Source organism: Scyliorhinus canicula, chromosome 7, assembly GCF_902713615.1.
Source record: "Scyliorhinus canicula chromosome 7, sScyCan1.1, whole genome shotgun sequence".
Lineage (NCBI taxonomy): Eukaryota > Metazoa > Chordata > Chondrichthyes > Carcharhiniformes > Scyliorhinidae > Scyliorhinus > Scyliorhinus canicula.
In genome coordinates this window covers 207,080,975-207,094,222 of record NC_052152.1, presented here as the reverse complement: position 1 = coordinate 207,094,222, position 13,248 = coordinate 207,080,975, and the positions used below count along the sequence as shown (strand labels likewise).

Below are 13,248 nucleotides of genomic sequence, written 5' to 3'. Positions count from 1 at the left end.
GTTAACCCGGGTCCCTGGCTCTGTGAGGCAGCAGTGTTAACCCTGGTCCCTCGCACTGTGAGACAGCAGTGTTAACCCGGACACTGGCTCTGTGAGACAGCAGTGTTAACCCGGCTCCTGGCTCTGTGAGACAGCAGTGTTAACCCGGGTCCCTGGCTCTGTGAGGCAGCAGTGTTAACCCGGGACCCTGGCACTGTGAGGCAGCCGTGTTAACCCGGGTCCCTTGCTCTGTGAGGCAGCAGTGTTAACCCGGCTCCTCGGCTCTGTGAGGCAGCAGTGCTAACCCGGCTCCCTGGCACTGTTAGACAGCAGTGTTAACCCGGGTCCCTGGCACTGTGAGACAGCAGTGTTAACCCGGGTCCCTGGCTCTGTGAGGCAGCAGTGTTAACCCGGGTCCCTGGCTCTGTGAGGCAGCAGTGTTAACCCGGGTCCCTGGCACTGTGAGGCAGCAGTGTTAACCCAGGTCCCTGGCACTGTGAGGCAGCAGTGTTAACCCAGGTCCCTGGCACTGTGAGGCAGCAGTGTTAACCCGGGTCCCTGGCTCTGTGAGGCAGCAGTGTTAACCCGGGTCCCTGGCACTGTGAGGCAGCAGTGTTAACCCAGGTCCCTGGCTCTGTGAGGCAGCAGTGTTAATCTGGGTCCCTGGCTCTGTGAGACAGCAGTGCTAACCCGAGTCCCTGGCACTGTGAGGCAGCAGTGTTAATCTGGGTCCCTGGCACTGTGAGACAGCAGTGTTAACCCGGGTTCCTGGCACTGTGAGGAAGCAGTGCTAACCAGGGTCCCTGGCACTGTGAGACAGCAGTGTTAACCCGGGTTCCTGGCACTGTGAGACAGCAGTGCTAACCAGGGTCCCTGGCACTGTGAGACAGCAGTGTTAACCCGGGTTCCTGGCACTGTGAGACAGCAGTGTTAACCTGGGTCCCTGGCACTGTGAGACAGCAGTGTTAACCCGTGACCCTGGCTCTGTGAGGCAGCAGTGTTAACCCGGGTCCCTGGCACTGTGAGACAGCAGTGTTAACCCGGGTCCCTGGCACTGTGAGGCAGCAGTGTTAACCCGGGTCCCTGGCACTGTGAGACAGCAGTGTTAACCCGGGTCCCTGGCTCTGTGAGGCAGCAGTGTTAACCCGGGTCCCTGGCACTGTGAGACAGCAGTGTTAACCCGGGTCCCTGGCACTGTGAGACAGCAGTGTTAACCCGAGTCCCTGGCACTGTGAGACAGCAGTGTTAACCCGGGTCCCTGGCACTGTGAGACAGCAGTGTTAACCCGGGTCCCTGGCACTGTGAGACAGCAGTGTTAACCCGGGTCCCTGGCACTGTGAGACAGCAGTGTTAACCCGGGTCCCTGGCACTGTGAGACAGCAGTGTTAACCCGGGTCCCTGGCACTGTGGGACAGCAGTGTTAACCCGGGTCCCTGGCACTGTGAGACAGCAGTGTTAACCCGGGTCCCTGGCACTGTGAGACAGCAGTGTTAACCCGGGTCCCTGGCACTGTGATGCAGCAGTGTTAACCCGGGTCCCTGGCACTGTGGGACAGCAGTGTTAACCCGGGTCCCTGGCACTGTTAGACAGCAGTGTTAACCCGGGTTCCTGGCACTGTGAGGCAGCAGTGCTAACCCGGATCACTGGCACTGTGAGACAGCAGTGTTAATCTGGGTCCCTGGCACTGTGAGACAGCAGTGTTAACCCGGATCACTGGCACTGTGAGGCAGCAGTGTTAACCCGGTTTCCTGGCACTGTGAGGCAGCAGTGTTAACCCGGTTTCCTGGCACTGTGAGTCAGCAGTGTTAACCCGGGTCCCTGGCACTGTGAGACAGCAGTGTTAACCCGGGTCCCTGGCACTGTGAGGCAGTGCCGGGGTAAAAATCCCGGCTCCCGTGGCACAAATGGGTGGAGAATGGCCGGGTCCATGGCCACGCATGTGCATAGCGATGACCTGCAGCGGTCGCACTGTCCAACATGGCTCCGGCCATGCGCGGACCCGGCCTGCCAAATACTGCCCCACAGGACAACTCCTGCCTACCCCCACCATTCCCCCCAGCCCTCGCGGAAGCCCCCCCTCCCCCCCCAGCTAGCAGCACAGCTCCCGGCCGACTGTGGCGGCGCTGGACATAGTCCGCGGTCGCCACGCTGGGTTCCCGACCGCTCAGACCACACATCAACCTCGCGGTCGGGAACTTGGCCCACCGGGGGAGGTCCTTCAGGTGATGCGCCAACGGTGTGCGCCGCGCGGTGGGATGACACCATTTTGGAGAGGGCGGTTATTCGAAAACCGCCGTCAAACCGGCGCCGGCCCTGATTTGGACGTTGGAAGTGATTCTCCGCCCGATCACTGATTACGATATCGGCCTCGGGCGATGGAGAATCCCACCCAATATATTTCAGCAGAAACCTCTTTACACAGAGAGCAGTTAGAATGTGGAACCCGCTCCCACAGGGAGTGGTTGAGGTAAATAACATGGATGCGTTCAGGGAAGATTAGATATTGGAACATGAGCAGATGTTGGTGGGGTTATGTGAGAGTGAGAGGAGAGGAGGGTGAGTGGGGGCTGTACTCATTTATGTCATCACTCCAGAGAACCGAGCACATAGTCCCGGCTGACACTCCAGTGCAGCACCGAGGGAGTGTTGCACTGTCAGAGGAGCTGCTTACCGATGGGGCATTAAAGTCAGGCCCTGTCTGTCCACTCAAGTTGATGTAAAATACCCGCACGGCCACTACTTGGAGCAGAGCAGGTCTCCTTATTACCCTTGCCTACATTTATCACCCATCCAGCATCATTAATAAACAGACCTATCGGCAGACGTCTGTTTCGGGAGGCGAAGGACTGCAGCCAGGGTGTATGTCTCCTGTGTTGAACATTGTGGTTGTTGAGGTCAATTCATGAGTGGCACTCGCTTCTGCAGCTGGCACAGGCAAATAGCGTCGCTTGAGACCGATTGTTTTTTTTCCGTTCTCGCGACCATATTGTAATTTTTTTTTTGTTCTCTGCTTTTTCCCGAATACTGTCTCCAGGTACTCCGACTTCCCAGTGCATCAACTCCAATTCCAGTCAGCCTGCAGACTCACTTGTAGACATCCCTGTGTTCCAGACATGGACTATCTATCGGTCTTCAGCTGACAGCCAGGTTGCCAGGGAACATGGGCTGGATTCTCCGCCCCGCCGCGTCACTATTCTGCCTCGACCAGCCGGGGGGATTCCCCGTTACGCCGGCCAGTCGTTGGGGTTTCCCATTGTGGGGCAGCCCCACGCCATCGGGAAACCCCTGGGCGCCGGCAAAATGGAGAGTCCCGCCGGCAGAGAATCCCGCCCCCTGTCTTTGGAGATTCAGCTGTCACACATTTGGCTCACATGACCCAGTCAATAGTCACTGCAAATAGAGAGAGCAAACAGGCTGGGGGTCCCTGCATGCAGGGGGACTTCAGGATTTCGCAATCTGCCTTGTCAGGAAATGCCCAACAGTCATGATTAATAAACAGATAATAATAATCTTTATTAGTGTCACAAGTAGGCTTACATTAACACTGCAATGAAGTTACTGTGAAAAGCCCCTAGTCGCCACACTCAGGCGCCTGTTTGGGTACACAGAGGGAGAATTCACAATGTCCAATTCACCTAACAGCACGTCTTTCAGGACTTGTGGGAGGAAACCGGAGCACCCGGAGGAAACCCACGCCGACATGGGGAGAACGTGCAGACTCCGCACAGACAGTGACCCAAACCGGGAATCGAACCTGGGACCCTGGAGCTGTGAGGCAGCAGTGGTAACCACTGTGCTACCGTGCCGCCCTAACCTGGGTATGATCACATTTCTGTTTGTGGGACCTTGCTGTGGAGAAATTGGTTCCTACATTACCGACATGACAACTGTGATTACTGCATTGGCTGCAAAACACTTTAGTGTACCCTGAATTTGTGAAAGGTGCTTGATAAATGCAAATTCTTCCTTTCTCTATCAATGAGATGGCTGTGTCGGGAGAAGATTCATTCTTACTGTGACCCATTTTTGTCCCAGTAATTAGGCTCAGTTTTATGTGAACATATGAGTTAGGAGAGGGAGTGCGCCATTCGGCCCTCGAGTTTGCTCCACTATTTAATAGAGTTCCTTGGACTTTCCTCCTGATTTGCACTTTAACACATGTGAATGCGGTTTCTGCTGCATCCTTGCTAGTTATGGTAGCAGAACAGGAGGTTGTGTGAGGAAAAACATCCTTGTTTTATTCTAATGCATTGCCCGATTGAGTAGAAGAACAGTGTTTCTTTGATTTAACTCAGATTAGCAGGTGATTTCATGTCCTATAAGTGAAAATACTCTCAAAGCAATGCAGCTGTCAACTTGTCACCTCCCCTTTATCAGTCCAAGCATGTCAGGAAGAATTGACTTGGTCACAAAATGCTCCGTTGCACACATGCTCTTGAAGGTTGGCATTTTAGTTCTGAAGGACATCATTTGCGCTAAGCCTATTGAAGTGGAACTGGAGCAAGTATGATGTCTGATAAATTGACTGTTAATCTGTTCCTGAGGGATCTGCAAAGCAATTATAGAAAATGTCATCTTAAAAGGGACAGTGTTTAAGTCAGTTCCTCAGATGTTAATCCTGTTAGGAATGTTTAATTCTTCAGCCCGTGTTCCGTTCCCCTCGTTAGTGCTGAACATACATGCGGGAGTTTGGAAAATGAAAGAACGGCTGATTTGATTAAACTTGATCATAATCTGGCTTGAATGTCTTACTCTGGGGATATCTTGCCCAATCAAAGATTACCATCTCCTTTGAGAAATACAAAGCTGAGCAGATATACTTGGAACTGGATCAGACTCGCAAACTTGCCGCTTTCCATTGCTCTGCTAAATTTTAGCAGTTTCACTGATTGATCTCAAGTTTCCAGATTGATCACCTGAGGTCACTTTAGACCAATCAGACCTGAAAATCCAAAGTGAGGTTATGAACTGCACAGCCTATAGATAACCCGTTTGCTCCAATAGTTGAATGACATAGAAGAAGGAAAGATTTGCAATTGCACCTTTCACAGCCTCAAGGATTCCCCAAAGTGCTTCATAGCCAATGGAGTTCTTTTGAAGTGCAGTCATTGTACAAACATAGCAGCCAATTAATGCCTATCAAACTCCCACAGACAGTAATGTGATGAACCGACAGATAGCAAAGTGATAAAAATACAGATGTAAGGTGAAGCATTAACCCTATTCCTCTATCCACAGACGCCGCCAGACTTGCTGGATGCTTTCAACATTTTCTACTTTTATTTCAGATTTCCAGCAACTGCACTATCTTGCTTTTTGGGATACTTTAGTGATGTTGCTTGAGGAATAAGTCTTGGCCAGAAGATGAGGGAAACTCCCCTGCTCTTCTTCAAACTCGTGTCATTGGAACTTTGACCGTTGATCTGAGAAGCCATGGCCTATCTGCTTTACTATCCCATTGACCATTTCTGATTCCCTCAGGTCCTGATTGAGACGGGCAGCCTGAATTTATCTGCTTAAGTCCCCAGAGCTTGCAACCACAACTCTGTGGCCCTAAGGGGTGGGATTGCCACCAACTGAGCCATTTGGGTTCATGAGGCACCACCTTCGGGTTGTCAACGCCCGTCCATTGTTGAAGGAAGGGGCACTTGAGGGAGGTGGGGAGATCCACCATTTTAAAGTCCTGGGGAAAGAATGGGTTTGAGTGGGAGTCAGTGTAACCTGGGGGTAGGATGCTGCAGTTCCCCAGGAGGTGGGATTCCGTCTTCCCACCACTTCCCATTGAAGCCACCCCCATCCCGCCGGGAAACCCACGGGTGGTAGTGCACTGCCGGCTGGGAAAGTGAATCTGGATGGAGAATTCCGCCCCTGATCTCAGCATGGCCGGAGAAAACTCCAATTCACATTTTCAAGGGAGGTTCTATTGTCTCTTTGCCACAAATAACATCAGCAACAAATGGTTGGGGGCAGTGTTGGAAGGAAGTGACGCAGGCAGGGTATGGTTAGGGGGATGATGTACGAAAATAGGTTGAAAGATATATGAAATTTCTTACAGCCGTTGGAAAACATATTTAAGATACGTTGAGCAAGTTTTAAGATACGTTGAGCAAGTAATAATGTATCAGCGAGAGGCAATTGCCGCTACAAGGGACCATCAACTGACCTCACTGTGCCCTCGTTTGGAACCATTCCCAAAGCCAAATATAATGAGCTATCAGAAAGCCTGGTTCAGCAGAGACATATGCATTACCCAATCTCCAGAAATAGTAAGCTGACCCACTTTGTACAGATATTTTATATCAGATCATATTTGTCACATAGCCTCGGCTTGAGCAGGACCTTAAACAATGACCTTTTGATGACTTTTTTTGGGTGTTCAGTTCAGTTCTGGCTGCCTTTGGTGATGAAGGTCAGATACCACGTTGTTCTGTTCATAACTGTCATGTGAGCATGCTGTGATTTGATGATGGCAACGCCCTGCCACTAGCCAGTTCTCCCTATGTTAGCTTCCTGTGTTTCGACTGAGACATGCGCAATGGGTGTAGGCGTCAAAGTTAAAAGCAGAGTTTGTGAATCATACGTATTACAAAGTTTTGCAGAGTATTTCAAGCACAGAAACAGGCCATTCAGCCCAACTGGTCCATGCTATCGTTTATACTCCACATGAATCTCCTCCCCTCCTTCTTCATCGCCACCAATCCGCATATCCTTCCATACCTTTCCCTCTTTCATGTTTATTTAGCTGCTCTTTAAACATGTCGATACTATTCGCCTCAACCATTTTTTGTGCTAATGAGCTCCACACTCTCACCGTTCACTGGGCGAAGAGAATTCTCCTAAATTGCCAATTGCATTTATTTTGGGGAAGTACATTCAACGTAATATCAAGGGGGTTTCATTGGGAAAGGATATTTCAAGATATTTAATGAGCTAACATTACAATTTAACAATTGGAATTCACAACTGAGGAGTTGATGCAATAATCACATTGGTGCCCAGAGGACAATGTGATGGAATGGAGGACGGAGCATTGAGGAAAAGGAACAATGCTGTAGGTTCCACTGAAGCTGTAAGGGCTTCAGCATAATTGTTGTATTGTCACAGTACCCGTTCTTTAGTTTGCTAATTATCTTAAATCGGTGACGTCTGGTTTGCGACACTTTCCCAACGGAAATTATTTTTCTCTGTCTACTCTGTCCCGGTCTCTAATGATTTTGAACACCTCAATCAAATCTCCTCTCAACCTTCTCTTCTCGAAGGAAAGCAGTTCCAACTTCTCCAATCTAGCTACGTAACCTAAGTTGCTCACCCCTGGAAACATTCTCATTCATCTTTCCTGCACTCTCTCTAATGCCCTCATTCATCCTGAGGTCCGGAGCCAGCAACTAGACCCAACACCTCAGTGGAGGAGAACCAGTGTTTTATACATAGGTAACAGGACTTCCTTGCTTTTGTATACTGTTCCCCTATTAATAAAGCGTTGGATATTGTATCTGCTTTATTAACTGCACTCTCAGCCAATCCTGCCATCTTCAGTGTTTTATAAACATGTATGTTACAGGGTGCTAGTTACAGTTCGGTAGGTCTGAAGAAGTCTTCATAGACATATGTCAGTTAGCTGTAAGTCTTTGTTGACTCTTAACACTATTTACAAATATACAGTAGGGTATTAGATAGGAGCTGTATCTGTGCTTGATGGGACACATGACTCTGTCCACTACTACATGAAACCTGAGTGCAGGTCACAAGCTTTCTTACCATAGGGAGGCATGGTAGCACAGTGGTTAGCAATGTTGTTTCACAGCACCAGGGTTCCAGGTTCGATTCCCGGCTTGGGTCACTGTCTGTGCGGAGCCTGCACGTTCTCCCCGTGTCTGCGTGGGTTTCCTCCGGGTGCTCTGGTTTCCTCCCACAGGTGCTTGTTCGGTGAATTGGACATTCTGAATTCTCCCTCGGTGTATCTGAACAGGCACCGGAATGTGGCAACTAGGGGCTTTTGACAGTAACTTAATTGCAGTGTTAATCTAAGCCTACTTATGACAATAATAAAGATTATTATTATTACATTGCTGTGTGGGTGGTACTGTACTCAGTCCACATGTGCCAGACCCTTATATTACAATGTGCCCCCAGGTCGCTCTGCTCCAACACCCCCTTTAGAATCAGACTCTTTCTTCTCTCTTCTAGTGCTCTTTCTATCTAAACAAATAATTTGGCACTTCTCTGCATCTAATGTCATCTGTCATTTGTCCACCCACTTCACCAGCCTGTCGATGACCTTTCGAAGTTGTACTTTATATTCCTCACAGTTCACAATACTTCCAAGTTTTAGTTTTTCCGTAAATTTTGAAACTGTGTCCTGTACACCAAGGTCGAGGTCATCAATATATATCAGTAAGAGCAGGACGTCTACCACTGATCCCTGGGGAATGCAGCTGCAAGCCTTTCTCCAATTCGAAAGACATCTATTAACCTCTATCCTCCACTCCCTCTCACTTCCCTTTCTCTCAGCTCTAATATTGCTCACAAGTCTGTTGTGTTGCACTTTCTAAAATGTCTCTATGTTACCTCTCCAAAAAACTCATGTTATTTGAACTAAACTTTAGTTTTTTAAACTAAATTTAGAGTACCAATTCATTTTTTTTCCAATTAAGGGGCAATTTAGCTTGGCCAATCCACCTACCCTGCACATCTTTGGGTTGTGGGGATGAAACCCACGCAGACACTGGGAGAATGTGTAAACTCCACACAGACAGTGACCCGGGGCCGGGATCGAACCTGGGACCTCGGCGCCGTGAGGCAGCAGTGCTAACCACTGTGCGGTCCCTATGAAAGCTAGTTAAACACGATTTGCTCTTAACAAATATATGCTGGACCTCCTTAATAACCCACATTTGCCCAAGTAGCGGGGAGCACGGTGGCACAGGAGTTAGCATTGCTGCCTACGGCGCTGAGGTCCCGGGTTCGATCCCAGCTCTGGGTCACTGTCCGTGTGGAGTTTGCACATTCTCCCCGTGTTTGCGTGGGTTTCGCCCCAACAACCCAAAGGTGTGCAGGCTAGGTGGATTGGTCATGCTAAAATTGCCCCTTAATTGGAAAAAATAATTGGGTACTCTAACATTTAAAAAAAAAATGCCCAAGTAGCTATTAATTTTGTCTGAAATGATCATTTATAGAATCTTCCTCATCCCTGAGGTTAAACTGACTAGCCTGTAATGGCGCGGGTTATTGTTAACATTTGCAATTCTCCAGACCTCTGACATCACCCCTGAGACTGAGAAAGACTGAAAAATTACGGCCAGTGCAACATCTGCGGACGCATCTCATCTGGTCCCAGTGCCTGAACAACTTTAATCACAGACAGCATCCAATACCTTCGCCTTACCAATTTTAGACCCTTCCAGTATTTGAACTATCTTCTCTTTCCTCATGACCTGGGAAGCTTCATCTTCCTTGCTAAAGTCCGGTGCCCCTTCTCCAACTCTAAATCCTCTCTTTGGGTCCCTAATCAATCCCACCGCCCCAGCCCCCCATTTTTCCCTCTATTTTATGATTTATATGCCAATAGAACATTTTTGGATTCCTTTTATGTTAGCTGTTAGTCTATTCACCTCTCTTATTAGCTTTTTCACTTCCGCTCTGAACCTTTTATAATTTAATCCCCCATTATAATTAGTCTATAATCTTTGCAACTTTCTGTCATTGCTTTGAAAATCTGTTCCTCAACATCCTGTCCACTATGGACTACACCAAGGAAGATCATGTTTTATTTCTTAGACCTAAGCAAATAAATTCTGTACTGAACCCCTCTGGGACATCTTCTTTCTCCCGCACTGCAATGCTCTCCTCAATTGATATCACCATCCCTCTCCCTTCCCTTCATTGCCTCCCTTTCCACAACAGCTTTTATCCGGGAATATTTAACTCTTCTTCGACCCAGGGGCGGAGAATCCATTTCTGTGCCTGGAATTGGGACCGGTGCTGGTTCCCCGATTCTCCGGTCCCCGGCACTACGGCCATTACCAGAAGCCTGCCCCGCTGTTCTCCACCCCCAACCGCACAAAGTCCTGATGGCATATTTCTTTTTTTAAATAAATTTAGATTTTATTATTTTTTTCCAATTAAGGGGCAATTTAACGTGGCCAATCCACCTACCCGGCACATCTTTGGGTTGTGGGGGTGAAACCCACGCAGACACGGGGAGAATGTGCAAACTCCACACGGACAGTGACCCAGGGCCAGAATTCGAACCCGGGTCCTGGGCGTCACAGTCCCAGTGCTATCCAGTCCTGTGCTAACCTGGGCAGCACGGTAGCGTTGTGGATAGCACAATTGCTTCACAGCTCCAGGGTCCCAGGTTCGATTCCCGGCTTGGGTCAATGTCTGTGCGAAGTCTGCACATCCTCCCTGTGTGTGCGTGGGTTTCCTCCGGGTGCTCCGGTTTCCTCCTACAGTCCAAAGATGTGCAGGTTAGGTGGATTGGCCATTATAAATTGCCCTTAGTGTCCAAAATTGCCCTTAGTGTTGGGTGGGGTTACTGGGTTATCGCGATAAGGTGGAGGTGTTGACCTTGTGTAGGGTGCTCTTTCCAAGAGCCGGTGCAGACTCGATGAGCCAAATGGCCTCCTTCTGCGCTGTAAATTCTATGATAATCCACTGCACCACATGCCGCCCCCAATGTCATATTTCTAATGTGGTCCTGCCATTTGGGATACTCGCGTGGCACCTGCGGACTCAGTTCGCGGCCGGCATGGTCTGGGGCGGGCCGAATGGAGAGTAGGGGGGGCCTTATACCGCACTGGGCTATTTTTGGGCAGGTGGTCCGGGTAGGGCGCACGGCCGATCAGGGGCACTATTTAGGAGGTTCAGCTCCGCGGTCTGAGTCCGCCATGGAGCACAGCACGGCCGCTGGAGGCCGCTGCCGTGCGCATGCGCGGCCTCTGACCCGGAAGTGCGGGGGCCATTTCTGCAGCTAAAGCTGCTCGATTCACGATGGGTCCCTACTAGCCCCCTACAGGGCTGTGAATATGGGGCCTTTTGATGCCAGTTTTTCTAGCGGGAAAGGCTAGAGTTTGTACGACGGCGTTGGAATATAGTTCCAAAAATGGAGAATCCAGCCCCAGGTCTCATTCATCGCCACAACATCACATGGCTCCCTGTGCCTGAAGCTCACCAACTCTATTGACCACACTCTGCAAATTCAGATAAATGCACAGTCACCCTCATTGAGATTTTGCTACTTTCCCCTTTAATCTGAACCCACCCAAAACCTTACTATTTCCTATTCTAATGCAACTCGTCTCTCCTGCCATTCTCTGAACCTTGGCATGCCTCTCTGATACCACCTCTTGGTTTCCACACCCCACCAACTTAGTTTAAACCCTCGCCAGTGGCAATTAGATCATCCCCTAGTTCAGTGATTGGTAGAACAGTTGGTTCTTATTCAGTTATTCCCCCTGTCCGTTATCCAATTTTCACATTGTTTTCATCACCAGCGATGTTCAGGCCAATCTTGTGGTCACATTGCCACAGCTGAGACCAGACGATTCGCAATGAAGGAGGTTTGTTCCTGTTTTTATGAGTTTCAGTTTGAGGGAGGAGTCTCCGATTGATAATGTTCTCTAATTTCCAGGTAAAGGAAGACTGGAAGTACGTCGCCATGGTGATTGATCGCATATTCTTGTGGATATTTATTATCATTTGCTTGCTGGGAACACTGGGACTCTTCTTGCCCCCTTGGATGGCGGGAATGCTGTGAGATCCAAGGACATTAACAAACCCAAAGCAAGAAAGGCTGGCTCCGGGAGAGTGATGGGATGCTGTCTTTGATCGATATCCTGACCTCGAGATCACTTCCTAGTTATCTGTGACAAGTTTACCAAGGTTAAGAAAGATAAAGGGGGCGATTTTCCGAGCCCCGCGCTGGGCCGGAGAATTGGACCAAACGCGCCACGACACGCTGACGCCGTGCGCGCGATTCTCCGAGGTGCAGAGAATCGCCGCCATTTGCGCCGGCGCGTTGGCACAGCACCGGCCGTGGGCCGCTGGAATCGGAGGGGGCCGCCAATTCTCCGGCCCGGATGGGCCGAGCGGCCGCTCCGACACGACAGAGTCCCACCGGCGCCGTTCACCCCGGTCGCTGACGGCGGGGAACTCTGCAGGAACGCTCGGGGGGGGGGGGGGGGGGCGGCCTGTGGGGGGGGAGGGGGGCTCCTTCACCGCCGGGGGGGCCTCCGATGGGCTCTGGCCCGTGATCGGGGCCCACCGATCGGTGGGACGGCCTCTCCCCCATCGGGCCTACTTCCTGGCCCCTGAACACTGACGTCATGTTGAGTCGGGGCCAGTGCACGGAAGAAGTCCCCCGCGCATGCACAGGTTGGCACGGCCCAACTGCGCATGCGCGGGTTGGAGCCGAATCCATTCGGGGGGGCCCTGTGGGGGCCAGAATAGGTCGTACCCGGGCTCTGTTCGCGCCATCGTGAAACGCGACGGCGTTCACGACGGCGCGAACACTTGGCCTCCGTATCGGAGAATCGCCCCAAGAATTGTCTGGGCAAGAGGCCCATCAATTTATTCTTTTAATACAATTGGATGCTTGGCTGAGATGTAAGTTGAAAATGCGACATTTAGAACATAGACAGGAATGATAGAAGAACTGAAAGTTTCTAACTCTCAGGAGGATCCTGGGCAGGTTGGGGGTCTTTCCTTTTGAAAAGAGAATGCTGAGGGGTGACTTGATGGAGACCTTGAAGATTATGAAAGGCTTTGATGGGGTAGAGGAGGAGCAGATGCCCCAGCTGTGGGCGAGGCCAGAGCTAGGAGCCATAAATATAGCACAATCATCAATTAATCCAATAGGGTATTTAAAAAATCTCCTTTACTCAAAGAATGGATATAGTGTAGAACTCGCTAACACCGGGAATAGTATCGATCACTTTAAAGTGAAGATTTATAAAGACATGTGGGAGAAAGGAATAGAAGAATAGAATGACCTGAGTTATAAGGAGAGGCTGGAGAGGCTGGGACTTTTTTCCCTGGAGCGTCGGAGGCTTAGGGGTGATCTTATAGAGGTCTATAAAATAATGAGGGGCATAGTTAAGGTAGATAGCCAACATCTTTTCCCAAAGGTAGGGGAGTCTAGAACTATCGGGCATAGGTTTAAGGTGAGAGATACAAGAGAGAACAGAGGGGAATCTCTTCACACAGAGTGTGGTGAGCATCTGGAACGGGCTGCCAGAGGCAGTGGTACAATTCTTTCCTTTAAAAAGC

At 50.1% G+C, this 13,248-nt stretch overlaps 1 protein-coding gene across 3 annotated transcripts in view; it reads left to right on the top strand.

Moving 5' to 3' along the window:
- Positions 1-12,063, top strand: part of LOC119969752 (neuronal acetylcholine receptor subunit alpha-4-like) — a 37,021-nt gene extending 24,958 nt beyond the window's left edge. For all 3 annotated transcript variants that reach the window (XM_038803797.1, XM_038803798.1, XM_038803796.1), the window contains one exon: positions 11,612-12,063. In XM_038803797.1, coding sequence (XP_038659725.1) covers positions 11,612-11,737 — 126 coding nt within the window. In that variant the 3' untranslated portion in view covers positions 11,738-12,063. The remainder of the gene's footprint in view (positions 1-11,611) is intronic.
- Positions 12,064-13,248: the final 1,185 nt, after the last annotated feature.